The 27,889-nt window shown below is 36.6% G+C and overlaps 1 protein-coding gene across 2 annotated transcripts in view; it reads left to right on the forward strand.

Moving 5' to 3' along the window:
- Positions 1 to 1,347: 1,347 nt before the first annotated feature.
- Positions 1,348 to 27,889, forward strand: part of NEMF (nuclear export mediator factor) — a 52,661-nt gene continuing 26,119 nt past the window's right edge. For both annotated transcript variants that reach the window (XM_065900852.1, XM_065900860.1), the window contains exons 1-16: positions 1,348 to 1,669; positions 2,515 to 2,583; positions 2,700 to 2,802; positions 5,752 to 5,877; positions 15,112 to 15,260; positions 16,527 to 16,594; positions 17,552 to 17,638; positions 19,080 to 19,153; positions 20,028 to 20,098; positions 20,541 to 20,616; positions 21,004 to 21,066; positions 22,709 to 22,786; positions 22,870 to 23,078; positions 23,328 to 23,519; positions 23,893 to 23,956; positions 25,733 to 25,821. In XM_065900852.1, coding sequence (XP_065756924.1) covers positions 1,611 to 1,669; positions 2,515 to 2,583; positions 2,700 to 2,802; positions 5,752 to 5,877; positions 15,112 to 15,260; positions 16,527 to 16,594; positions 17,552 to 17,638; positions 19,080 to 19,153; positions 20,028 to 20,098; positions 20,541 to 20,616; positions 21,004 to 21,066; positions 22,709 to 22,786; positions 22,870 to 23,078; positions 23,328 to 23,519; positions 23,893 to 23,956; positions 25,733 to 25,821 — 1,577 coding nt within the window. In that variant the 5' untranslated portion in view covers positions 1,348 to 1,610. The remainder of the gene's footprint in view (positions 1,670 to 2,514; positions 2,584 to 2,699; positions 2,803 to 5,751; positions 5,878 to 15,111; positions 15,261 to 16,526; positions 16,595 to 17,551; positions 17,639 to 19,079; positions 19,154 to 20,027; positions 20,099 to 20,540; positions 20,617 to 21,003; positions 21,067 to 22,708; positions 22,787 to 22,869; positions 23,079 to 23,327; positions 23,520 to 23,892; positions 23,957 to 25,732; positions 25,822 to 27,889) is intronic.

Consider the following 27,889-nt stretch of genomic DNA (forward strand, 5'->3'; position numbering starts at 1 on the left):
ATCTCATGGGTTTAGGGCCCTAAAGTGGGAGTTTTGATACGAAGTATTTCAGTTTTTGTTTATAAAGAAGCATCTGAGTGTTGTCCCTCTCAATGTGGAGTTTATACATGGGTTGCTTTTATGCAAAATATTTAGGCATTATTTGGGTAATGCCTTCAGAGCCAACATAAGAACCTTAGCATTGTTTATGTACAGTTAAACCTCTCGCTTTTACTGTTTGCACTACAGTCGACTTGGTTCTCAGTCTTCCCTAAACCCTCCAAATGGTTTATTCCATATTTTGAGCTATTCTGCATGATTTTCTGTGCCATATGTCGCATTAATTCTGCGCTGTACCTGCTACAGTCCCCTTAGCGTCTACAATTCTGTTTCTTCTGAAATGTCAACCGAGCTCTTTTTACTTAGAGTCGCCATCTGCTGGTGGGAATTCTGCTTGCCACTACTTGTAGCCCATAGGCTCTAGAATCCTCCTACGTCCAGATTCCTTGCCGGGCGCGGTGGCGCGCGCCTGTAGTCCCAGCTACTCGGGAGGCTGAGGCAGGAGGATCGCTTGAGTCCAGGAGTTCTGGGCTGTAGTGCGCTATGCCGATCGGGTGCCCGCACTAAGTTCGGCATCAATATGGTGACCTCCCGGGAGTGGGGGACCACCAGGTTGCCTAAGGAGGGGTGAACCGGCCCAGGTCGGAAACGGAGCAGGTCAAAACTCCCGTGCTGATCAGTAGTGGGATCGCGCCTGTGAATAGCCGCTGCACTTCAGCCTGGGCAACATAGCGAGACCCCGTCTCTTTTGAGTTCTTATCTTAAAATAGGCTTTCTTCCCACGTATATATCACAACAAAAAGTACCATGTTTACATTCTTGCACGACTGATTTCCCACTGCATCGTGAATTCCTTTGGCGGGGCAATATTGTCTTATTTTTATTTTTAATCTTACTTCACCATTACCTAGCGAAACAATTGAATATTCAGGTTGCCAAGCATTAATGGAGCCCCTATTGTATGCCAGGTACTATGCTGAGCCCAGGGGATCCCAGTACCTAGATTCGATGAGAATCCCACAATACACCACAAAATGCTCTTCGGAGAGCAAGACATCAGAATAGGAACTCCTTTTTGAGGGTTCATTTGCTTTGATCATTGAGGGTAACTGTAGGGTGTATGAAATAGTCCACTTCGTTAAATTTCAACACTGTGCACGTCAGGGAAAGGGGTCGTTGCTCCGGTACGCAGAGTCCCACCTGGGGAAATCCTCCCAGTGCGCTTCTTGTAAATTGTCTTGACCCGCAGGGGTCACTGTGGAGGCTGGCTTGAGTCCCGAAACGCAAGGGAGCAGAGTAACCGGCCTAGTCCGTAAGCTTTCCAGGAAGGAATGAAGTTTCAAGAAAATAGTTTGGATCTATTTCGAATTGTTTTGGTACAACGAAAACGGAGCTGACGACGGACTTGACAGCCGAACGCTGCACAGAAGTGACGAAAAGCAGTTCGCTTCAAGGAATATTGGGTCTTCTGCGCGGCCGTAGATCCGCCAGGTGCGCCTGCGCATAAGAGTAGCAGCGTTGAGTCAGGCCAGCAGTGGAGGAAACTGCGGTGGAGACCCTCAAGCCTCGCCATGAAAACCCGTTTCAGCACCGTTGACCTCCGCGCGGTACTCGCGGAGCTGAATGCCCGGTACTGTATGACGGGTGACCAGGCTCGTGCGGGTGGTGCAGGAGGCAGCATGGCCCCACCGTGGAAACAAGAACGGCCTTATGTTTCCCCTGGGTCCGCCTGGTCCTGTTCTTCTGTGGACCTGGCTAGGCCTGAGTGGGCGAGCGCGTGACATCTTTCCGTGGCCCTCAGGATACCGGGGGGACCCCGGCGGTCGCGTGCCCCACTCCCCGCTCTCGTGGGCTGCTAGTCTCGCCAGGTCTTGCGTCCGGCTTTGGCGGGGCTCTCGGCCTGTCGGCGTGAGTCGCCCGGGTCTGGCAGCAAACGTTTAGTAAAAGACGAGACGCCAGGTGGAGGACGCCAGTGTAGTCATTTGCTTCAGAGGTTTCCAGACCAGAGGCTTGGTTTGTTAGACGCTCCTCCTCACCGCAAAGAAAGGCAGCATCGCCTTTTTAGCCGGAGTTAACAGATTTGGCCTGAGGTCTGCATTCTAATCTGCTTTCTATTATTCAGCTGTGTGAGCTTTGTCATATTTCTCAGGGCCTCGTTTACATATTTTCTTTTATGATTAAGTGGGTTAGATTTTATTGTATTTGCTAAAATATATATTGGATCACTTAAAAGACTCAAGGCATTGTATAGTGTTCCTAGAGCTGATAGACTACTTTCGTTCTTAAATAGTTACACTCAAGGTTTGGGCTCAATGTCTGATGGCCTTCAGACTGCACACTGGTTGACTCCTGCATCTTTAGAGTCAAAGATCCCCCCTTTCACCGTCTCTCCTTTCGCCTACAGCTTTAAATTGTGTGAAGTTTTATGTTTCAAATGGTAGTATGATTTGTTACATGTTTCCTTTCTCTTTGCAGCTTGCTAGGAATGAGAGTAAACAATGTTTACGATGTGGATAATAAGACGTATCTTATTCGTCTTCAAAAGTAAGAGCATTTTATAGGCTTGTTTTATCTTTTGTATAATTAAATATGAGCTTGTTTGTTTTTTTTAACCTGAGTTAATGCTGCCCTAAAAATTTTTTGACTTTTTTCTTTTACAGACCAGACTTTAAAGCTACACTTTTACTTGAATCTGGCATACGAATTCACACGACAGAATTTGAATGGCCTAAGAATATGATGCCGTCTAGTTTTGCCATGAAGGTAAGTTTTAAGTTATACTTGAAGCTAAATTTTAAGGCCCTGAGATTGGTCACTAACAATTGAAATTATAAATGGGTTTTTCTTCACTGTTATAAATAAAATAGAGTAGTTGATAGATACTGGTTGAATAAAGGAGATGTTTATTAACTTCTCCCTTTTACCCTTCACGCCACTTTGTGCACCACATCTTTATGTTCCCACAGTTACCGTTCTAACTCAGGCTTTTATAATGCTGGACATTATAGCCATTTAACTCTAATACTCTTCTCACTCTCAAAACAATTCTGTATTAGACCGACATTGGTTTTTCTAAAGCATCATTTTCATTAGTTTTCCCACCTTTTATGATTCTCTAATTGCTGAATCCATATCCTGTACCCCAGCATTCTTGGCTTTCCGTAATCTGCCCTCCTCCCTCCTTCCCTAGCCTTGTCTTCCACAGCTCACTTTTCAGCTACCAATCTGTATTTTGTTGGAATACTCAGTGACATTAGTATGCTACCAACCATATCTTTTTACTTTTCACTTCTCTTTTTGTTTTTACTATTAAAACTGAGATCCCACATTTGTGGATGTATTACCCTTTCGCTCATTGACACGAGATATACTGAAAAGCTCATGATGCAGAGGAAAGACATTAGAGTCAGATATACCTAACTTTGAATTAATGGTTTTGCTGCTGAATAATTTTATAACCTGGAAATTTTACTTAATCTCTTGGAACTTGTTTCTTTAAATGTGAAATGTAGATAATGCCTCCCTCATGGGGTTATTGGTGAGGATTAATTGAAGTTACATGTAAAGCACGTAACACAATGCCTGACACATAATAGGGCTCCATATGTATTAATTTCCTTCTTCCTCTCCTCCTCACTTTCCTTCAGAAATTTATTTGTTTTGGCATTGTGTTATTTCATTAGAGGCTTTACAGAGAAGATCCTTATCCCCAGCAACTTAGAATCTGTTTTGGATTACACGTTAGGTAAGTGTTTCCCAAATCACAAGGCCTGTCACAAAATTATCAAATTCTTAAAAGTTTAATTTACTTAATAGTAACCCCAAATGGTTCTATTTTGGGGATTGTCCTTAATAATAATGACACTTTATATTTGTATATACTTTTCAAAGAATAATGCATACTTCATTTAAGTTGTTTAATAACTTGGATATGAAGAACTAATATTGTTTCAGTTTTACATATGATATAACAGATAATAAGATATATGATACTGGGACTGTATAAACATCCCCAAACGAGGCTACATCAATAGGAGGTCAGACACTCAAAAAAAAAAAAAACTTAGAATTTAATGAGTTAGGTGTACATGTAAATCTAAATGTGTATAAAAATTCTCTTCAGTGGAGCAGACAATGTTAAGTACTTTATAAATAACTAAAAGAGCTGCTACTGTTGTATGTCACAGGCAGGGTGATGTTTAGTATGTGGTAAATCACAGTGATTGTTCCTAATTCTCACATTTGGGGATGCCAGCTGTAGCTTTGTGGCACTGACAGAAGCTTGTTTTCACCAAGCTGCTAGTAGGGAAATAAAGAAAAAACAAGTTTTGCATATGTATTATACGTCCATCTATACTCATGATAATTTTCCCTTTTTCACCATTCCGTGGTGTGGACTTCTGTTCCATTCAAGGATGCCTTTTATCTTCATTTTAACTTTATTTTTCTCAAAATATTACTGGGGGAATTGATTATGATTTTAACCTGGAGATTTAAAGGCAGCCCTGAATGTAGGTCACTGTTTAAATCAAAATTAATATAGGCCACTTTTAAATGAGAACTATTGAAATTAGGAGGGAGAGATTATTCTATGAAGGTCGAAAAGTCTTACATCTGCCTGAATATATGTGAGTATATAATTCTGCCTGAATACATAAAATAAGAATTTTAGTCAATTTGAACTGTAGATCTGGAGAAGAACTCTTCTTAGTTATGAAAAACTTGGCATTAATTTGAAGAATGACCCTGTATATTCTTCTTCTCCTTTTTTTTAAGATGGTTTTAGTTTAAATTCTCTGTAAAATTTGTTTTGGATTTGAGGCTTGAAGAAAAGAAAGCATTCTTTCTTTCTGGTCTTGACTAAGGGATCTTTCAAATTCAAATCTAGAAACAATTGTAAAAATTTTTTTTAGGAGCTACAGAGTAGTCTTGTTTTTGGTCCATGTCATACTTAAATATTTGTACATATAATATAAAACAGTAGGTATTTACCAAGTAAATTGTCTTTGGGTTTAACAGGTTAATTTTATTTTAATTGTTTATAAGAACAAGAACATTATGACTAGGGATAAGAAGAATGGGATTTGATAAAGGATAGGAGTTACTACATTTGGATTTGAGCTAGGTTGTTCAAAAGCCTGGAGATAGTACCAGAAAAATTCTGTTTGGGTTTTATTAATAAAGTTTGTGGGAATAGAGGGTAGTTGGTTGTAAGTTGGAGGACTAATTTATAGAATTCCATTAAGCTCCTGGTTCAGAATTTGTATTTGAAGTGAAAGATTAGTGGAAACCACTAGTTAATCTTGAACACAAACACACGAAAGGAAATTTGGGATACTTAAAAAATTTCAGTAGAAAGAGGCTTAAAAAAAAGATACAGCTTTGTGTGAGGTCCTCAGAATAAGAACGGATTTATTTAGCAGTGGTATAAAGCAACAACGTAAACTTCACTATAGGTCTCTTATTGTCTACTTAAAAATTGGATATAAAATACTGTTTCAGAGTTAGCAGTCAGAGTTGTCTGAAATAAAATGTGTTTCCTCTGATTATGACTCTGTAAGTTTTAATTTTGACTATACTGTTTTATCTGTTAGTCTTAAGATGTTATTCTTGATGGAAATGAAAAGAAGAAACTTAATTATAAACCAATACTGAATGATTAGGAATTCACTTTTACTATATAAATGCCTTTTTTCTTCTCTTTCTTGCTAGTGCCGAAAACATTTGAAGAGTCGGAGATTAGTCAGTGCAAAACAGCTTGGTGTGGATAGAATTGTGGATTTTCAATTTGGAAGTGACGAAGCTGCTTATCACTTAATCATTGAGCTCTATGACAGGGTAAGTTAAATTTGGGGGATGGGGTGAGGAGAATTATTATATTGTTAATTATTCATGTAATAGTGCTGTCAGACATGGGCAGGGAACATTTTTTTCTTCTCAAAGGCCATTGATACACTAGGATAATAAAGTGCAACACGAGTAAAATGTAATTTTCCATTAATCTTCCTTTTTATCTGGAGGCCAGAATTTAGGCAGACTGTAGCCATTTAAAATAGCATTTGAGGGACTTCCCTGGTGGTCCAGTGGTTAAGACTCTGTGCTTCCACTGCAGGGGGTGCAGGTTTAATCCCTGGTCTGGGAACTAAGATCCTGTATGCCATGTGGCATGGCCAGAAAAAAAACAAAAACAATAATAAAATAGCATTTGAATGTAGGAGAGGAAGATCTGAGAACTGAAGAAATTATCTACTACTTTATATTTCAGGACTAGAGTGGTACAACCAGCAAATTGTCAAATAGTTTTGTCATAAATAAGACCGCAGTTGAGACTCAGGGACGTTGCCGTGTTTTCAGTGTCATCAGTCGTAAGAGGAAGACTACTGATGGCCTCACCATTCTTGCTTCTTGCCTCTTAATCCTTCCATTTAGTTACCTGTTCTATCTGGGAAATGTTTCATGAGCTACCTACGGCAAAATAAATTCCATTTGCATCAAAAATTTAAATATAAAGAGCGAAACCATAGAAGTACTAGGTGAAAATATGGATTAAGATATATGAATTTGGGATGAAAAAGACTTAAGCCTAACAGTGAAAACAAATATTGATAGATATGACTGCTTAATTTTAAAGCTGTGTAAGGCAGAAAACACCATGAACTGTTGATACATATATCAAAAGTGAAAAACTGGGGAAAAATATTTTAACTTGTGTGGTAAATAAAATGCTCATAATCCTAATACGTACCGCAAAAAAAAAGAAAAGAAAAGAAAAGGAAAAAAAGAATGTACAGGGAGTTCCCTGGTGACCTAGTGGTTAGGATTCTGGGCTTTCACTGCCGTGACCTGGGTTCAGTCCTCGGTCAGGGAACCGAGATACTGCAAGCTGTGCAGCGTGGCCAAAAAAAAAAAAAAATAAGGGAGAGAATTTGAAAAAGAATGTACGGGAGCAAGGGTAGATTATTACTTTTTCTTTTTTGCGGTACGTGGACCTCTCACTGTTGTGGCCTCTCCTGTTGCGGAGCACAGACTCCGGACGCGCAGGCTCAGCGGCCATGGCTCACGGGCCCAGCCGCTCCGCGGCGTGTGAGATCTTCCCGGACCGGGGCACGAACCCGTGTCCCCTGCATCGGCAGGCGGACTCTCAACCACTGCGTCACCAGGGAAGCCCGCAAGGGTAGATTAGAACATTATTTTTGGAAGGTTGTTGGACAGTATATAACATGATTTTTAAAGTTTATGTGCATAACCTTTGACGCAGGAATTCCACTTCTAGCAATTTATCATAAGAAACGTTTGAGGCAAGTGCTCAGGAAGGACCATACCAAGGATAGTCTTTATAGTGTTTATAATAGTTAAAACTTGGAAAGAAGCTAAATGTCTTTGTTTTTTTGTTGTTTGTTGTTTTTTGCTTTTTCTCCATTTCTCTGTGACTGTCATCTCTTAAATGTTCCCATTTATTTCTTGCATGAGTCACTTGGGCTGGACTTATCACAGCTTTTAAGTGGAAATCGGTCCCTAGTTGTTCCTCATGTGTGGAATTTTTCAATTCTAGCTAGACTCCAAGCGACTCCATTATTCAAAGCTAAATTTCTATGAATAAGAGATTGGTTAAATAATTAAGGGAGACCCGAATAATAGAATGTGTAATTTTAAAAAATAATATTGAGCTGTTTGTTTTTTCTTCTTTCTTATCAGTGTTTTTTACCACATGCTTTTAATCATTTTAAGGTTTTTGTTAGATATATGGCACATACATTATAAGTGTGCACTTTAGTGAACTATTAGAAGTGGACATACTTGTATTAGTTATTTACCTGGATGTGGGACCGGGACAGTGAGACCACCTGCTGATCCTTGCACTTGTCTTTAATTGTCTGTGCACTTCTCTTTGCCTCTAATTCCTTCACCCATCTTTCTGCCCGCCCCCCTCCCCTGCAGGCAGCAGCAGCTACAGCTGCAGTGGCTGCTCTCCTGGAATTGATTTTTGTATGTGGTCTCAGGTAGTGGTCAACTAAAAAAAAAATTTGTATGATAACCTTTTTAAAACCTTTTTTGTTTTGAAATGATTATAGATTCACAGGAAGTTGCTAAGATAGAACAGAGAGGTCTGGTGTACCCTTCACCCAGTTCCCCTCAGTTGTTACACGTTACGTAATTATATTACAATAACAAAATCAAGAAATCAGTATTGGTACAATGTATGCATATAATTCAATGCATTTCACCATGTTTGTAGATTCAAGTAACCACCACTGCAATCAAGATACAGAAATCTTCCATTACCACAGAGATCTTCCTTGTGGTACTGCTTTGTAGTAACACCCACCCCTCTTCCTCTCATCCCTGCACCCTGGCAACTACTAATTTGTTCCATCTCCATAATTTTGTCATTATAAATCGGGTCTTTAACAAAGAAGGCAGTCTCAGAACCTTGGTGAAAAGGACATACCAGATAGTCTTAAATAGGAGTTGATAAACTATAGCCTGTGGCCCCTTTTTGTAAAGCCTGTGAGTTTAAGAATGGTTTTTACAATACATTTTAAAAGAGCTCTTTAAAAAGAAAGAAGAATATGCAACAGAAACCGTATGTGGCCCACAAACCCTAAAATATTTATTATCTTGCCTTTTATGGGAAAAGTTTGCTGACCCCTGCTCTTAAATAATAGACTCATATTTTCTGAGCTAATATTGCTTGGACAGATGCTAGACTGTATCAGGGATGCCAAGTTAGGATTTTTAAGATTCTTTTTAGTCTAGAAGCAGATGCCTTCATGAAAATAGAGTGTTAACCTATGATCTAGGACAATCAGAATTGATTACACAGGGCTGAATAAACTGGGGAGAATCTGTGGTTATTTTTTTCAGAATGTTGTTGATATTATTTTTATGATAGTTATATGATAAAGCCCTTCTGACGTGTAACTTAGTAACTATACTAGTGCTAGTTGGAGTGATACATTCTTTAAATGGTAGTTTGCTCTCTTTGGTCTCTTAGAATTTAGGAACACTTGCCTTTTACTGAGATTGTTTTACTGCTCAAGACAATGTGTCTATTTACATAGGTTCAATAAGAATTTGTCCTTTTTACCAGGTTACAATTAGGCAAATTGATTGTGTAGCCAAGGTCAAACCTAGAGTGTCACATTTGAGAATAAATCTCATTCAGTTAGATGTGAAAAGCTCACCATTAAGGAAAAAAGGTTATACTTCATATGTAAAGCCAGTGTCCACAAAGCCCTCCTGAGAACCTAGTCTTGTACCTTATCTGTGGCATATAGGATCCTAGCCTGCAGGAAGTAAGGAAGGTCACTTCTTGTAGATTTGTGTGACTTCTCGTAGAGAAGAATTTACTCACATTTATAGGTGCACCACAGACAAAACCAGTAGTGATTTTTTCTTTTCTTTTTTTGGTTTCCATAGCTTTGAGTTAGAAGCAAATAATAATTTTTAAGTCTCTGGAATAATAGAGGCTATTGAAGATATAATTCCAAATTTCTTATGAATTCTTCAGGCAGCAGTGATTATGAAGGCTTCAGTAACTGCTTGATACCATGTGGCTCTAGATTTGCTGTCTATAGTTTATACATATGTTAGTTAACATTTCTTGCAGCACTTGCGTAAATAAATCAGTCCAAGAAACAAAGTAGCTTTTTCTGTGTACATGTGTAATCAAAAATAATTTGAGATGTTGTAATCATGAGAGGAGACTGTTAAAAATTATCCAAAATTTGAAAAGAGACAAAAAGGACAAAATGTCATTTTAGTATCCTGCCAGGTGTTGTCTAGCCGACACTCCTGGGGATTCTAGGGATGTGTTTTTTTGGGTTTTTTTTCTCTAGTTGCAGCAAGCGGGGACTGCTGTTCCTTGTGGTGGGCGGGCTTCTCATTGTGATGGCTCCTCTTGTTGCGGAGCGCGGGGTCTAGGCGTGAGGGCTTCAGTAGTTGCAGCACGCGGACTCAGTAGTTGTGGCTCACAGGCTTAGTTGCTCCACGGCATGTTGAATCTTCCTGGACCAGGGATCGAATCCATGTCCCCTGAATTGGCAGGCGGATTCTTAACCACTGTGCCACCAGGGAAGACCCTGCTGTTTACTCTTGATTAGGCTCTTTTACAACTCGTTAATGGTGGACTTTAACCTATAGAAAACTGATAGCAATGCAAATAATTCTTGCCTGATAGCAATGAAAATTAATTTCATCTAGTAGAGATTCAAATTATCTCTGTCCAGAGAAAAGATAGCCCCAGAGGTTGCAGTTTTATTGCCCTAAATTGGCAATCTTACATAATCATTCTTTTCTCACCCACTCTAAGTAGTCCACTTACTTCATTTCTCTTAGAACCAGTTTTGTCATCTAGTTCTCTCATTAATTAGTTGAATAACTTTTTGGCAGTTATAAAAATAGTATACTGTTTTCTGGTGACCACTGTTTCTGTTGAAACCAGTGTCAGTCATACTGTTGCTCCTTTGAAGGTAATCTCTCCTTTTTATCTGGGTGCTTTAAATTTTTTTCTCTTTGTCTTTGATTTTCAGTAGTTTGCTATGATATGTCTAGTTGATTTTCCTTTGTAATTACTTTCTGGGGTTCACAGTGCTTCTAGAATCTGTGAGTTGGTGTTTTTCATCAGTATGGGAAAACTCAGTCATATTTTCTTTTGATCTATCTTCCACTAATTTTATTGCTATCAGACAAGAATCATTTGGAATCATTTGTAATTCCTCTATTATCTTATTCCTCTGATGTCTGTTTTATAGTCTGTTATTTTTTTAACTATAATTACATTGTCTTGTCTCCTCCCATGCCTGGTTACTTTATTGTGTGCCAGGCATTGAGTAGGAAAAGTAATAGATAAATCGTGAGACCTGGAATGATGTTATCTTCCTTTAGAGAGGATATTTGCTTTAGACAGGTAGCTAACAACACAAGTAATCCCATATTACGTTACTCCAATCAAGAATTGAATTGATTAGGAGCTGGGTGTGGGAAAGCTGGAAAATTTCCGGTTCACTCCTCCTGGGACGCAGCCTTTTAGGGTCAGTATTCATAGCTGAACTTATCAGGGATAAATCCCCTTAGCCCCTACCCCTTTCACTTGGACCCTGAACTCAAATTTTTATTCTCCTTAGTTGTCCTGTGAGCCTGTCAAAATTCACGCTCAGCTTCCCAGCCTGTCAGCTGATTCTTAACTGTTAGATAAATGATCCTAGGGAAGAAGGAGCTCTAAGTGTGGAGCTCACCTTTCTGAGTTTTCCTCTCCTAGATTTTGATCCTATAAATGTTTACTGCCTGTTTGCATTTTTTGTTTCGTAAGAGACTTGCTTTGTATCTTGTCCAGTTTTTCTTTTTCTCAGTAGGACAATAGTTAGAATTATCTAGACTACCATTTAAATTAAAAATGTTTATACAAGTAGTACACAAATACATTCTCAGTATATAGAAAAGTTTGTAGAATTAAAATTGAAGGTCTTATCATCCCTGGCCTAACCAGTTCCTCATCCCAAAGTAACCACTGTTATGTTTGGTGTCCTATTTATGATCCCTTTCCCCCACTCCCGCCCACCCCAATTAAAAAACAAGAGAAGGTTTTTTTCATTGGGGGGGGCAGAAATCTCTAGAATGTAACTAATTGCAGGCTGCCTTAGGTTTAACTCAATGTGAAGTTTAAGTTATATATCAGACATAGGCCTTCCCTTTTTTTTCTTTTTTTCCTTTTTCAATTTAAACTTAGCACTTAATGAAGTAAAAGTTCTTTCCACAGAATAAAAAAGTCTTTATTATCATTTAAAAATTTAAATAATTTTTTTATTTTATAGTAATACTAGATTTGTAGAAAAGTTGCAAAGATAATAAAGAAAATTCTGGTATACCCTTCACTTAGTTTCTCTTAATGTTAACATCTTATATAACCATGGTACATTTGTCAAAACTGAGAAATTCATATTGGTACATTACTGCTAATCAAACTACAGACTTTATTTGGGTTTCACCAGTTTTTCTACTCATGTTCTTTTTTCTGTTCCAGGATTCAATCCAGGATACCCCCTTGCATTTAGGGTATTTCTGTTTTGAAGGCTCTGCTCAATTGGCATGTGTACTGTCTAGGTTCCAGAGGTCCACTTAGTGATGAGTTTGGAATAGATATTCAGGATTTATATATGAGAGTATATGCTTAGGAATTTTCAGTACTCACTGTGGTATTTAAGAGAAGTATGTTAGTTGATTCTTACAGTAGATCTTGAAGATTGCTCTCTCCTCTCTCTATACCAGGGTCTGAGCTTCTAGCCTTCATGTCTGGAATTTTGATGTATGGTTTATCTAGAGTTGATCAGACCTTGGGTAAAGAGGCTGTTACTATTCAGACTCACTTAAAGTCAGTTGATTAATTTGTGAAAAGAAGGTTCCAGTAAGAAAGACTCTGGAGAAAGTAAGATTAGAAAATGGATTATTGAGTACATCAGAGACAAGTGCAGTATTTCCCCAAGTACGTTCCTCGACACCACTTCCATATGATAATAGCCTAGAAAAATGGTTCCCCTGGTCATAAAAATTTGAAGAACCTTGAGAATAAATAAGGTAAATATTTTTTTTTAACTCTAGGACTTACCAGTGCCTTTAATATGATCGTGTGATGTATACATCCCCTAGGGAAGGATATGTTACATAGAATTTCCAAAACTTATTAGATCACAGAATTTTTTTCTTTTTAATGGGAGTAGTGGAAACCATCTTAACAGAATACTTTTGGGAAACCTTGGTTTAAAGAAAGCCCTCTGACGGAAGTAACTGCCTTACTGGAATCTTCCAGATGTCCTTGATAACTGAACAGTTTGATTCAACAAACATTTATTGAGCACTTTCTATGTGCCAGGTCCTATGGCCAGGTCTGTTTTTCAAGTCACACCTTTATGAACCAATCAGACACTATATGGACTTCTATCCAAGTCTCCTACTTTCCTTCTCCAGTTAACATTTCTGTTCTTTAAGTTAAATGTTTAAATTTCTAAATGCATGATTTCTTTGAAGTTAGGACCTTTAGCAGTAGGTCCTACTCTTTCAACACCTACTAACTTCAGGTTATCTACAGGCATTCCTCATTTTACTGAGCTTTGCTTTATGCTTCTCATATACTGCGTTTTTTACAAATTGAAGGTTTGTGGCAGTCCTGCATCAAGTAATTTTTTGCTGTCAGTGCCATTTTTCCAACAGCATTTGCTCACTTTATGTCTCTGTCACATTATTAAAATTCTCACAATATTTGAAACTTTTTCATTACTATTATATTTTTATGGTTATCTGTGATCAGTGATTTTTAATGTTACTACGAACAACTCATTGAAAGCTCAGATGATGGTTAGCAGTTCTTAACAATAAAGTATTTTTAAATTAATTATGTACCTTGTTTTTTAAAGTATATTATTATCTTTATACACTATATTATACATTGTGTTACGATACATTATATTTTACATTATATTATTAAACATTACAATATAGTGTAAGCATAACTTTTATATGCACTGGGAAACCAAAAAATTCGTGTGACTTGCTTTATTGAAATATTTGCTTTATTTCGGTGGTCTGGAACCAAACCTGCAATAACGTCAAGGTATGCCTGTATATTTGTGATCAAGGTGAATGGTGGCCCCATCTAGTGAACATTATCTTGCAACCTGTTATTCCTCATGAGATTGGGGCTGTTCCCACCGTCTTCTGGGACCACCTTCTAAGTACTTGCTAAGGCACATGTGACCATTTATTTTCATGGATGCTTCTTTGTATTTTAATTATACAACAACCTTCACTGTCTATAATAAATTTGGAAGTTTGTGTTTTTTGGGCAGTTTTATTTTCATTAGGTTTCTCCCCTGGTTTTTATTGAAAAGATTATGTAACAATATTAAGTTTTAAAAAGACTTTTTAATCCTCACTCTTTAATAAGTATTTTAATTTTTCCTGTGTTTGCCTTCCACTTCCCAGGATACATTTGCCTTATACTTCCCAGAATACAGGATTTTTTGGTCTTCCTATTTTTTACTTAACATTATAAACATTTTCCTGCTTTTTTTACATAGTCTTTTTTCAAAGAATCAATTTTATTTATTTATTTATTTTTGGTTGTGTTGGGTCTTCGTTGCTGTGCACAGGCTTTCTCTAGTTGCATCGAGCAGGGGCTACTCTTCCTTGCGGTGTGCGGGCTTCTCAATTCTGGTGGCTTCTCTTGTTGCGGAGCACAGGCTCTAGGCACGCGGGCTCTAGTTGTGTAGTTGTGGCACATGGGCTTAGTTGCTTCGTGGCATGTGGGATCTTCCCGGACCAGGGCTCGAACCTGTGTCCCCTGTATTGGCAGGCAGATTCTTAACCACTGCACCACCAGGTAAGTCCTACATAATCTTCTTAAGTTAACAGCTTTTAAATATTTTGTCATATTGGTATAATTTATTTATCAATATCTCCAATTTTTACATTTAGGCTGTTTGCAGTTTTTTTCTATTGTAAGTAAGATGCAGTTTAAGCATGTAGCTTCTGGTTTTATTGAGGTATTACACTAGGCCACATAACCAAGTGTGGAATTCCTTGGTCAAAGGGTATAACGGCCTTTATTGATTTTTCCATATAACTAATTGCTATTCAAAGACAAATTGCAGGTGAAAGTATAAATAGCTCTGTGTTTGGCTTCTGAAATATATGTTGTTTTTCTTAATAAGCCACAGTGTTTGTAGATTTGCCTCAACCAAGTGCAACATTAAGTTCAGTTGGTGGTCATCAAGGTGTTGATTGATTATTCTGCTTCTAATAGTGACCTCTGCAGAACCACCAGACAGTGAGTTTAAAGTTGCTCTTGATTCCTTCATTATGTTTCAAACTTGGGGTGTTTAGATTTATTTTATTTCATAGTCTGTGCTGGGCAAGTGCAAGGAGCACTGTTCAGATGCAACTCAAATGCTTTGTGTTTGTAACTCATTTCTATAGCCTTGATTGGGTTTTTAAGAGACTACATTTTCTTTCTCAATTTTTAAGAAGATTTAAGAATGATTTGGGAAAAGCATTAAATTATATTTTATTCTATTACAGGGGAACATTGTTCTTACAGATTATGAGTACCTAATTTTAAATATCCTAAGATTTCGAACTGATGAGTCAGATGATGTTAAATTTGCTGTTCGTGAACACTATCCAGTTGATCATGCTAGAGCTGCCGAACCTTTGCTTACCTTGGAAAGGTAACATGTTTGTTTATTAACTCATTTCATATTGTATTACATAGTAAAATAGATCATATGTCAGAATATGAAAGAACTGTCACATAAGAAAATACTTTGTTTACTTGCATAAAATAAATTTGGGCTGCTTGAACTACCTAAGTGTGCGCTTAAACGTAAGCAATTAAGCCTTATTTGGGAGTAGCAAATGTACGTTTTTTTAATCTAAGTTTGGTGTTATTTCAGATGTTTATGATTTCTTGGTAAAGTGGGGGAATTTATTAGCTGTTCTGTGAGAAGACAAATGGATATCTTGGCAGAGCGCAAAAGGAGATAGGAATTCTGGTTTAGCTAAAAAATAGGAGTATGATGGGATAAGGTGCTGACTATAACAGTACTCTTCTGGCTCTAAGGCTTTGCTAATAGGTTACAGCAGTGGTTTTCAAAGTTTAGAATGCATCAGAATCACCTAGAGGGCTTGGTAAAATATAGATCCCCCTGCCCCCACCAGGTTTTAAGTAGATCTGGTGTAGATCCCAGGAATTTACATTTCTAACAAGTTTGCAGGTGAGGTTGATGCTGATTTGGCGGGGGAATACTGTGGCCCACAGCATCCTTGAGTTCTTTCTAAATGTTTAATTAGGTAAAGCCATTTCAGGTGTTAAGATATATCACCAGGGAGGGATAACTTGGGAGATTGGGATTGACATATACACACTACTGTATATAAAATAGATAACTAGTAAGAACGTGCTATATAGCACAGGGAACTCTACTCAGTACTCTGTAATGGCCTATATGGGAAAAGAATCTAAAAAAAAAGAAGAGTGGATATATGTATTGATATATGTATAACTGATTCACTTTGCTGTACACCTGAAACTAACACAACATTGTGAATCAACTACAATAAAAATTTTTTTAAAAACCCATATATCACCAGTCTCCACAAACTACATTTAACTGTTGCATAAAAATGTGTCTTTCATGTCATATATGGGCATGCTGATGATAAGCAGTATGACTTCGTTGAAAAAGTATTGATGTTCCTTGGAAAACTTGGTTTCAAGTCACAGTCTGCTGTTCAGGAACCTACTAAACTTAGATAAATTACTTTTATGATCTTTTTTTTTTTTTTAACCTATAAAGTGAACTAACTCCTCTTATATTTTAGGGTATTTTGAAGATCAGGCAAATTGATGCATATGAAAGTACTGTGAACATGAATATGGCTGTAGGGTTTATTAAATACAAGATAGTAAGGGGTGTGTCAATTTTGTTTCACAGATTGACTGAGATAATAGCCAGTGCACCTAAGGGTGAACTACTGAAGAGAGTTCTTAACCCATTACTTCGTGAGTAATCCTATATAGAGCAATGAAGTGTTTGTAAGATAATATGGTTTCTTAGAAATATATGTAACACATTGAAATCTAGTTCTAGTAGAAAATTAGAACAATGAAAGGAGTTTAAAATGATCTTTTGAGTAAATAAGTGTTTATTTTCAAGGAAAGAGAAATTTGTTATACCATATGAACTTTGACCTTTATGTTACGTCTTATTTAAAAGCAATACATTTATGTAAACAAACTATGTTATCTAGCACTTGAGCGCCAGCTGTAGTTTTCTAAGAAATCTTTTTTTTTGTTTTTTTCAGTGTCCGTCTTTTTGATTTAATAGTCACTTAGCTTGGTTGGGCTTTCTTTGTTTTGCTTTTTGTTTTTTATCGGTGAGTCTCAGGGCATTCCAAGGTCTGCCAGGTGCCGCTGATAACCAGGGTAAAGATAATCTAATCAACTTTTACACTTGAGAAAATCATCACTTATCCCTATACTAAGGAATCTGGGGAGGACATATGAGAAGGCAGGTACCATTGATTACTACAGGAGTTACTGTTTAGAATGCATTAAAAAAGTTATCTTTAAAACTTTCCATCTGTTAGTACAGCATGTGTAAAATTTGTACGTTTGGATTTTTCTGTTTCTTTATTCTGTTAATATGGTGTATTACATCAACCAGTTTTTGGATGCTAAACCAACCTTTCGTTCCTGGTTTATAATCCTTTTTATACGTGGCTAAATTCCACTAAATTCCTATAACTTTTGCATTGACTTCTACAATTTTATTGTAGTCTCAAATTTTTATAAATACTTGAACTGTCATTTCTAATAACATTTCAAAATAGGTAAACTAATTGTTATTTTCACTGGCTACTGTTATTGAGTAGATCATTTATATTGGGGTATACATTAGTATTTTGAACGTGAACTTTTATAGGGAAATACTACAAAGAATATCCTCTGCTTTTATAGCCTGTGGACCAGCTCTCATTGAACACTGTCTTATAGAAAATGGATTCTCTGGCAATGTCAAAGTGGATGAAAAATTTGAAAGTAAGGGTATGTGTGCATGCTACAAGTTTTGCCCATTTTTATTTCATTTTTTTAAACCTATGAAAATTATTTCTGGAAAAAGTAATAAGTGAGTGGGTAGTTCTAGACTTAAAAACATTTGACCTGTTAGTGTTCTATCCATATGGTATTCCTGACTTCCTACTCTAATGTGATGGCTTTATCCATAGTAACATGCAGTTTAATCTCTTGACCTACGTTATTACCTTCTGATTTTAGAATATTCTCCGTCCCTCCCCCTAAATTTTGGAAGGGATTACTGCACTTGAGACAGCCTCTGGTACAAGGCTTGAAGGAGTTGAATTATTCACCTTCAGACTCAGAACCTGAGGGGCGTCTAGAAGTAGCGTTATTTATGCATTTTAATTCTGTAAGTGCTGTGGTGTGACTTTATAATGAATTAGGCTTTTGTAACTACTTAAGGGAACCTAAATTAACTTCCAGATTAGGATAATAAAAAATTAGAGGAAATATAAGGAAAATGGAAGCTTTGGTCTTTGACAAATTTTTATCTGCAGATTCTCATGTAAAATGAAAAAACAGTCATTCTTGATATTTATATTTTGGGATTTATATCACTTCTTAAGGTTTAGGGATCATTTTTTTTTTTTTTTTGCGTTACGCAGGTCTCTCAATGCTGTGGCCTCTCCCGCCGCGGAGCACAGGCTCCGGACGCGCAGGCCCAGCGGCCATGGCTCACGGGCCCAGCCGCTCCGCGGCATGCGGGATCTTCCCGGACCGGGGCACGAACCCGCGTCCCCTGCATTGGCAGGCGGACTCTCAACCACTGCGCCACCAGGGAAGCCCTAGGGATCATTTTTATGATGCACAAATGCACAAATGTAAAATTTTTTGTGCATTTAAAAATACAAATTGAATGTTTTAAGTGCATGATTTAGTTTCTGAAATACATGAATTTAGTGCAATCCTGTTCGAAATGCCGACAGGTGGTATTGTTATTTTTGCTATTGCGCTTCCTTTTTTAAATGAATCTGATAGGTGCAATAAAAAGCATACAAAAATGTTCAGGAAAACTCTGGAAAATAATAGTAATAATGGAGTATAATCTTTTCATAAATTAAAATGTATTATGAAGCTATAGTAATTAAAAGTTAAGTTTTGGGAGAAGGAATACACAGAATAAAGAATTCAGAAACAAGCCCAAATATATATGGCAATTAGCATATGAACAAAGTGGCTTTCATATCATGAGGGGAAAGATGGATTCAATAAAAGCTATTGGGACAACAAGCTGGCCAAAATATATTCTTATTTAATAAACTGATTATAAACATGAAATAACTATATTTAATTTTCTTGAACAACTTGTATTATTTCATAAGCACTTTCTGTTTTCTACATAGATGTTTAATAATAGTTATGGACAGTTGATTGGCACTCCTTTTTTCCTTTCTTATTCCCCTATTAGATATTGAAAAAGTACTTGTTTGTCTTCAGAAAGCAGAAGAGTATATGAAAACAACATCCAACTTCAGTGGAAAGGTAGCGCCACAAATACTTATTGTATATTGTTGATGTTTTACTTATTTAGATGTTTAGAATTTAAATGTTCATTGAAGGATCAGTATATGTAAACTTTTTGTTGTAATTTGGAAATTTAACACCTGTAATATGCTTATTCTAGGGTAGTTTTTTTTAATTGCTCTTGGTTTCTGATTTTTGTTCTGTTCCTTAAATCTTCTATAAAGTACTGGGTCAAGACAATATTGGCACTCCTGAAAAGTTGAGGAATTTGAAAATATTTCCTCTTAGGTTGATTTAAGAGAGAGAAGCACATCTTAATTTGCCAGCACTTTCCAAAAATTTACTGATTAACATCTTTTTAATTATTAAATATCCTCTGAGTTACCTCATATCTTGTTTTTCTTCCCTATTCAAAGTATATAACTTTACTTACAAAAAACGTTCAGGAAAAGTTCTGATTAATTACAGCTAAATTCACTCCAAATATACCCTGCACCCAGTTACTAAAATGAATTAAAATTTCCTACCAGTAAAGTGAACCGAAGATTTTTCTGCTGGAAGTAAGGTGCTTTTGGCTTTTTTAAGTTGCAGAACATCTGAAAAATGGAAAGAAAAAAGCAAAATGCACATGTATAATCTCACCACTTTATCAAATCATTAGTTTTCATTTTCTTTATTCCGTTTTTTTCTTGTTCATATGAATAAGTCAGTATTTTCTGATGGTACTTACTGAGTCTTAAAGACATCACTTTGAGAAATGATACAATCAGTAGACAAATGCTGATTGTTTATAACTAGAATAATTTTGTAAGTTAATAAAATTAATATCATTCAAGGAAAGTAAATCTGTTAATTATGAATGGGAATTAGTTATAATGTTGGATTTTTGTAGGGGTATATCATTCAGAAAAGAGAAATAAAACCAAGCCTGGAAGTAGATAAACCAACCGAAGACATACTCACGTAAGTATGTAGGCATGGGTCGATTTGCTTTGGGTGTTTATTAATCTTCCTTTCTTTTTCTTTTTTTTTAAATAGATTTATTTATTTTTGGCTGCATTGGGTCTTTGTTGCTGTGCGTGGGCTTTCTCTAGCTGCGGCAAGCGGGGGCTACTCTTTGTGGCAGTGCGTGGGCTACTCATTCCGGTGGCTTCTCTCGTTGCGGAGCACGGGTTCTAGGCGTGCGGGCTTCAGTAGTTGTGGCACACGGGCTCAGTAGTTGTGTCTCGCAGGCTCCAGAGCGCAGGCTCAGTAGTTGTGGTGCACAGGCTTAGTTGTTATGTGGCATGTGGGATCTTCCCGGACCAGGGATCAAACCCGTGTCCCCTGCATTGGCAGGCGGATGCTTAACCACTGCACCACCAGGGAAGTCCCTATTAATGTTCTTGGTAATTATGTTTTACAGGTATGAGGAATTTCATCCTTTCTTGTTTTCTCAACATTCACAATGTCCATATATAGAATTTGAATCATTTGACAAGGTGGGTTTTCTGATTCTGTTTTTTGACCAGTTAGCATGATGTGAGTTGTTAAATTAATATCAACTTGATTTGATTGAGAAATTGAAAGTATTTCTGCTTTACAATCATTATGAATCTGGACATTAAAAACCAGTGCAGTCACAGATACAAACTAGTGGAAATGTTTGTTGTTTCTTTATTTCAAGATGAAGGACCAAAGATTTGAACTTAATTTGATTCCTGACTGCTTAGCTATATAATACATTTACTGGAAATCTACTCAAGTTCTTTGAGTGGTGTTATGAAACATAATGGACCCTAAAATTCTGTGTATGCAAGTTGAAGCAGAGACCGTGTTTGTGTGGTTTTTTTCCAGCTAGTTGATTGTCTTTTTCTTCTTTTGATAAGGCCGTAGATGAATTTTATTCCAAGATAGAAGGTCAGAAAATAGATTTAAAAGCTTTACAACAGGTATGGTGTTATTAAAAACATTTATATAAACCAGCTAGCCTTGAGTGTGGTTTGCTGGGTAGGTGATGCTCTCATACAGGAATGGGCAGCCTTTTAGAAGTGGTTTGGGAATGCCCTGATCTCTTGGTATATTAATAAAGGTCCAGGGGAACTATCATTGTTTAAAATGAAATACGCTCATTTGCTCCATTAGAATACCAAATATTCTCTAAACCAGAAAATACAGTGGGAAGGAGGCCTATTATTTATTCCCTGGTATAATTTACTTTATTACAACAACCCAGAGCTTCTCAAACTTTGCTGTAAAGGGAATAGTGTTTCAAAGAGGAGATTTTTAAATAGGCCAAAGGAGAGGGAATAGTTTTCTCTATACAAATAAGTATATATTTGTTTATCATTAAACTGTTTTCTTTTTTAAAGTGGGCTTTTGAACTAGGTCTTTAATATGCTTTGCATGTATCATGACTCCACAAGGAGGGTTTAATATGTTGTGTTTTGTTTTCCCAGCTCATTTGACCATGTTTGGGGAGCTTTTACTGCAGAACAGTTTTAGAAAATGGCCAAAGTCACGCTTGATTCGATTTTTCAGAAATATTCATAGAATCTTAAACTATGTGTGCAAAAACTTGAATTATGTGAATCTCTGTATCCTCCCCACCTTGGTTGTAAAAAAATTAACAAGAGCGGAATTTCAAAGCAAGTGGGTCACATGAGTTACATAGTGTGATTGCCACATGGTGGCAGCACTTTAGTAAGTAAACAGATATTTAAGAGTAACATTGAACCCCATGTACATCAAAATACCCGTAAATTATTTTAGTAACTACTGTGTGTTCTTTTAATAGTCACCATTCTTATAACTTAAATATTTTTAATATTACATCCAGCATGCAAACATTCACTAATTGGTGATGCTGTTACTAGTGTTACAAAATTAGCCCCACATCAGTAACCTTAATATGTAAGTTCCGTGTGATAGAATGCTATACAGCCATCCCTCGGTGTCTGCAGTGGATTGTTCCAGGAGCCCCTGTGGGTACCAAAATCTAAGGATATTCAAGTCCCTTACATAAAATGGTGTAGTACAGGGAATATAGTTAGCCTCCCATATCTGCAGGTTTTGTATCTGCAGGTACGGAGGGCTGACTGTATAAAAGTTCATATAACTACCATGAGCCTTTGTGTTGTTAATTTAGGAAGAAGAATACTCTGTAAAATACTAGAAATAAGGCTGAGAAAATTAAAAGCAGCAATAAAATAAAAGGAAGCTATTTTAGGAATTAATGCTAAAAGTGCATTCCCCCAGAATTTAATGTCATAGGGAAAAATGTCTTGAATTCTGCCTGCTTGAATAATGCAAGGGCAGTAGGGCATATCTTACATACAACGTAACCTGTAATCAAAATACCTTCCTATATAGGGAATGGGATGTGGATGGTCAGGAGAGGTAATTTTGGAACATGAAACACTTCGGGGTAGGATAGACCTGGGGAGGTGGACTATGGGGAAATTTAGCTAGTTAGGTAACAACATCGAGGGGGCAGAAGTAGGGGTGGGATAGTGAGTTTCAGGAGGTAAAAGAGAGAAGGTACAGAAGGTAGAAGAAATCTAATTTTTAAAAACTCTGTTTTGTTAACAAAAGGAAAAACAAGCATTGAAGAAATTAGATAATGTCCGAAAGGATCATGAAAACAGATTAGAAGCTCTTCAGCAGGCTCAGGTATTATGTTTAGCTTTTTCAGATACTTTTTCAAAAATGGTAACTTTGGCATTGTAACACATGTTTTTGGTTTATTTCATAAGGAAATAGACAAACTTAAAGGAGAGCTTATAGAAATGAACCTACAAATTGTTGACAGAGCCATTCAGGTTGTTCGAAGTGCTTTAGCCAACCAGATAGACTGGACAGAAATTGGGTTAATTGTGAAAGAAGCCCAAGCTCAAGGAGACCCTGTTGCAAATGCAATCAAAGAATTAAAACTACAAACAAATCATGTTACAATGCTGCTAAGGTAAGTTTGATTCTTAGTTAAGCAGTTAGTGTTTGTCTTTATTTTGCTATTTAATTTTTCACTGTATTCATTGAAGTTTTTTTTTATTTGGAAATTTATCTTTGAAAATACAGAAAAAAATTAATTTACATTAAAATAATGCAACTATTTAAGTACCGTAAACCATTTATAATTTCCTTGAGAAAAAAATTGAAAATAAAAAAGTGATGTCATTGACATTAGTGAAATACTATTGAATATTTTTAATAGAAATCCATACTTGTTATCAGAGGAGGAAGATGATGATGTTGATGGTGACATCAGTACTGAGAAAAATGAAACCGAACCACCAAAAGGAAAAAAGAAAAAGCAAAAGAATAAACAACTGCAGAAGCCTCAGAAAAATAGGCCATTGCTTGTTGATGTTGATCTCAGCTTGTCAGCATATGCCAATGCCAAAAAGTAAGTCATAAATTTAAGTTTTTATTTTATTTTATTTATTTGCCACGCTGCATGGCATGTGGGGTCTTAGTTCCCTGAGCAGCGTTTGAACCCGTGCCCCCTGCATTGGAAGCACAGAGTCCTAACCACTGGATCACCAGGGAATTCCCATAAGTATAAATTTTAGGTATAATATTATCTGCAATAAATCTGTTAGGGTATTAAGGATAAGAACTATCATTATTTTGACTGTATATTCTTTGAGGTGAAATACTTTTTTAAAAGTATTTAAAGTTGTTCTTGATGATTTGTGAGTCTGTAAAATTAGAAATAACGTAAATCGAAAACTAAAGAATAAAGATTTTATCTAAAATTAAAAGATGTATTTTTCTAGGTATTATGATCACAAGAGATATGCTGCTAAGAAAACACAGAAGACTGTTGAAGCTGCTGAGAAGGTACTTAATGTTTCTTAGAATGAATGTTAATTGTTTTTCTCTGCTTTATTAATGGACTTAATTATTTCTTCTCTTTAAATGAGGTTTTCAAATTCAGAAATACCTTTCAAACTTAATTTTGCTTTAAATGTATGCATTTCCAGTATTTATTTTCTCCCCTAACCCTCTCTTCCCCAGGTCTCTATCTCAGTAATTATCCCTTTTTTGCTCAAGTTAAAAATGTTGGAGTCATCCTGGACTCTTCTCATATCCAGTCAATCCTTTTAAATAAAAAATGAAGTCATTTCTCTCTGTTCAACATCTTCCAGTTTCTTCCCATCTTACTCAAGACACCTTAAAGCCTGGATCAGGTAGGGAGGCCTATCTGCTTCCCTCTGATCACATCACCCACACTCCTCTTGTTACACACTGTTTCCAGCCACAGTGGGATCTTAAGCTATTCCTACCTCAGTGGCCCATACTGCCTTCTCAGGGCCTTTGCACTTGCTCTTTCTGCCAAGAATATTCTCCCCTCAGATTTTTCATGGTTTGATCCCCCTCATCATTCATGTGTCTACTTAAGACTATCAGAGAGGCCTTTCTTGACCACTCGTAGTAAAAATAAAACTACCTCAATCACTCCCTTTTCACTCTTGTTTTTCTTTTTTAAAAACACCCATCCCAACATATGTTTATCTGTCTTCCCTCTAGAATGTAGATTGCATGAAAGTAGGATCTTTATCTGTTTTATTCATTGCTGTGTCCCAGTCTCTAGAATATTGCCTGAAACATAGTCACATTAATATCTGTTAAATGAGTGGTCTTCATGACTTAGCTCTCTGTCTGCCTCTCCAACCTCATTTACCCTATGATCATACTTGCTGGTCAAGCTGGCGTTTTCCTTCTGCTTACAGTGCTCTTTGTATTCTTTGCCTTGATAATTCCATTAATCCTTCAGGCTTCAGCCTAAATGCCATTTCCTCAGAAATACCTTCTTTGACCATAATCAGTTATAAATTAGGTTCCCTTGTTATACTCTCGTAGCATCCTTTGAAACATTTACCATGTTTATTTGAATAATTACGTGTTTTATATATGTCTCTTCTCCTAGACCCCAGTGGGGTAGGAAGTAGAAACTTTGTCTTGTTCATTGTGTGTCTCTGACATCTAACCCAGAGTCTATTATATAGTTGCACTGAGTATATGATAAACAGATGAACTCTTTTTCATTGTAGGTCTTGAGCAGATACTTGTATACAAATCATTTTAATATTTAAGGCCAAAATTTCTTCATTTTATTACTTTTTAAAAAATAAATTTATTTATTTATTTATGGCTGTGTTGGGTCATCGTTGATGTGCTTTCTCTAGTTGTGGTGAGTGGGGGCTACTCTTCATTGCGGTGCGTGGGCTTCTCATCGTGGTGGCTTCTCTTGTTGTGGAGCATGGGCTCTAGGCGCACGGGCTTCAGTAGTTGTGGTGTGGGCTCAGTAGTTATGGCTTGCAGACTCTAGAGCAGAGGCTCAGTAGTTGTGGTGCATAGGTTTAGTGGTTCCACAGCATGTGGGATCTTCCTGGACCAGGGATCGAACCCGTGTCCCCTGCATTGGCAGGCGGATTCTTAACCACTGCGCCACCAGGAAAGTCCCTATTTTATTACTTTCATGTGTGTATGGTGTGTGTGTTTAGATAGTGCCATTTGTGACATTTAAAAACCCATTTCTTCCCCTGTCATTTACTTGGTGTTATTTAAGTAAATTTTCAACAGATTACTTAAAAACTCTTTTCTTACGAATAGGCGTTCAAATCAGCAGAAAAGAAAACAAAACAAACCTTAAAAGAAGTCCAGACAGTTACCTCTATTCAAAAAGCAAGAAAAGTATATTGGTAAGTATTCTACCTTTTTAAAATACATTTTTTCTTTCTATCAAAATTATACATGCACATTATTTAGAAAATCAAGCAGTTCTACAAAGCTTGTTAAAAAACCAGTAACCCCGCAAACTTTTATCCCTACTCCTATTGTCTCCTCTCCCAAGGAAACTTTTAGCTCTTTTAGCTGAATCTTTTGATGTATACCTCCATTTCTCTTAGTAATATATTGCTGCTTCGTAATTTTTCTGTTTTACACTCTATTAATAACTTCCCACTATAAAGCAGAAACTAACACACCATTGTAAAGCAATTATACCCCAATAAAGATGTTTAAAAAAAAAATAAATAACTTCCCACCTTGGAAAGTGAAGATTTTATTCTTTCCATTTGTGCTCCGTTACATACACACACATCACCTGGCTTCTCAATATACTTACAGCATAATTTTGTTAAGACTGATGTTCTGTGTTAACATTATTATGAATATTTAAGTTGTAATCAGAGCTGGATCATATAGTATTCTGTTTTCCTTTCCTGCTCAGTATTTTACCTTCCCTGAAGTTAATAATTGTTTCATTTGCTTTCTTTTTATTTTTGTTCTTGTTATTAGCCATGTCCAAATTCGCTTCCAAGTGTGTTCAAACATATTGGAATTTTATCAGTATCATCTTCTTGCAGAAGTCTTTCCTGGAGCTTTTTGACCTACTTTGTTCTAGATTGGTTACTGTAAGCATTTTAAGATCTCCTTTTTTTTATTATCCTGGAACTTCTCTGTAACCTCTCTCTGTGTTGTATCTTCTGTCCTGAATCTCAAACTTCCTTTTTCTTTGGTTATGGACTATGTGCTCTAGAAGCTTCATGAAAAGGGGTATGTAGAAGTTAAAGTTTTTGAGGTGTCCAATGTATAAAAAAATTATTTTACTCATAAGAGTTTGGATAGGTATAGAATTCTAATTTGAAAATATGTTTCCCTCAGACTTTTAAAAAGGCATTGTCCATTGTATTAACTTCCAGATTTGATCTTGAGTTTTCTGTCATTTTGATAGTTGCTGTTTTAATAGGAAACTTGTTTTTGCCATTCTGTAAGCTTCTAGATCTTTTTTTTCTTCCTCTCAGTTTTCCAAAATTTCACAGGAATATAGGTTGGTGACGATGTTTTTATCCCTTATGCTGGATACTTTGTGGGCCTTTTAAATTGGAAACGTGGTTTGGAGAAATTTTCTTGAACTATTTCTTAGAAAATTGCCTACCTTCTGTCTTTTTTTGTTTTGTTTTCTTTTTCTTTCTTTCTAGAAGTCTCATGGTTTACTTATGGGACCCCTCCGCCCCTTAGCAGTCCTATTGCATTGCATTTTCTGTTTTTCAACTTTTTGTTCTATATTCTGAGATTTTCTCAACTTTATCTTTCAATCCTTCCATTGAATTTTTTAATCTTTTATTTCTTCCTATCATGTTTTAATTTTAAGCTGTTTTTGGAATGTTACTTTAAAAAACTTACTGCTCTAGTTTCTTTATAACTGAGAATAGTTTTGATGTATTACATTTTATTTAGTATCCTTTTCTTGCAGGTCTGTCTTCTCCAAGTTTCTTTTTTCTATTTGTTGGCTTTGTCTCCAGCGTTCACTTGTGTACGTCTGGTGATCCTTGACTGTCTACTCACTTTTTATAGCAGAACATTAAAATGGTGATTGGAAGTTCTTTGTGGGTTGTTGGACTTGTAAAATGATCTGTGTGGGCCATCTGTGGAACCCTTGAAGTCTTTAGCTTTTTGCCTTTTCGGCTGGTCTCATTTCCCACAAAAGCTTCTTTCTCTTCTATTTGTAAAGTGAAGACCTGGCTATCACCATTTTGGGAGCTCAGTGGAAATAATAAGCTGGAGAGTCTTAGTATCCAGTATTTCATACATTCACTTAATTGCCCTATTTTACATATATTATCCCTGCTTACAACTGTGATACGTTTCCCCTAGTCCAGAGATCCTCTTTGTACCCTTTTAAAGAATTAATTTCTAACTTTCCGTTAGAGTGTTGAAGGGGAAGTTACCACCGTGTTCCGAGCTGGAAAGATCTAGGGAAGTGCT

This window comes from Phocoena phocoena, chromosome 2 (assembly GCF_963924675.1).
Source record: "Phocoena phocoena chromosome 2, mPhoPho1.1, whole genome shotgun sequence".
Lineage (NCBI taxonomy): Eukaryota > Metazoa > Chordata > Mammalia > Artiodactyla > Phocoenidae > Phocoena > Phocoena phocoena.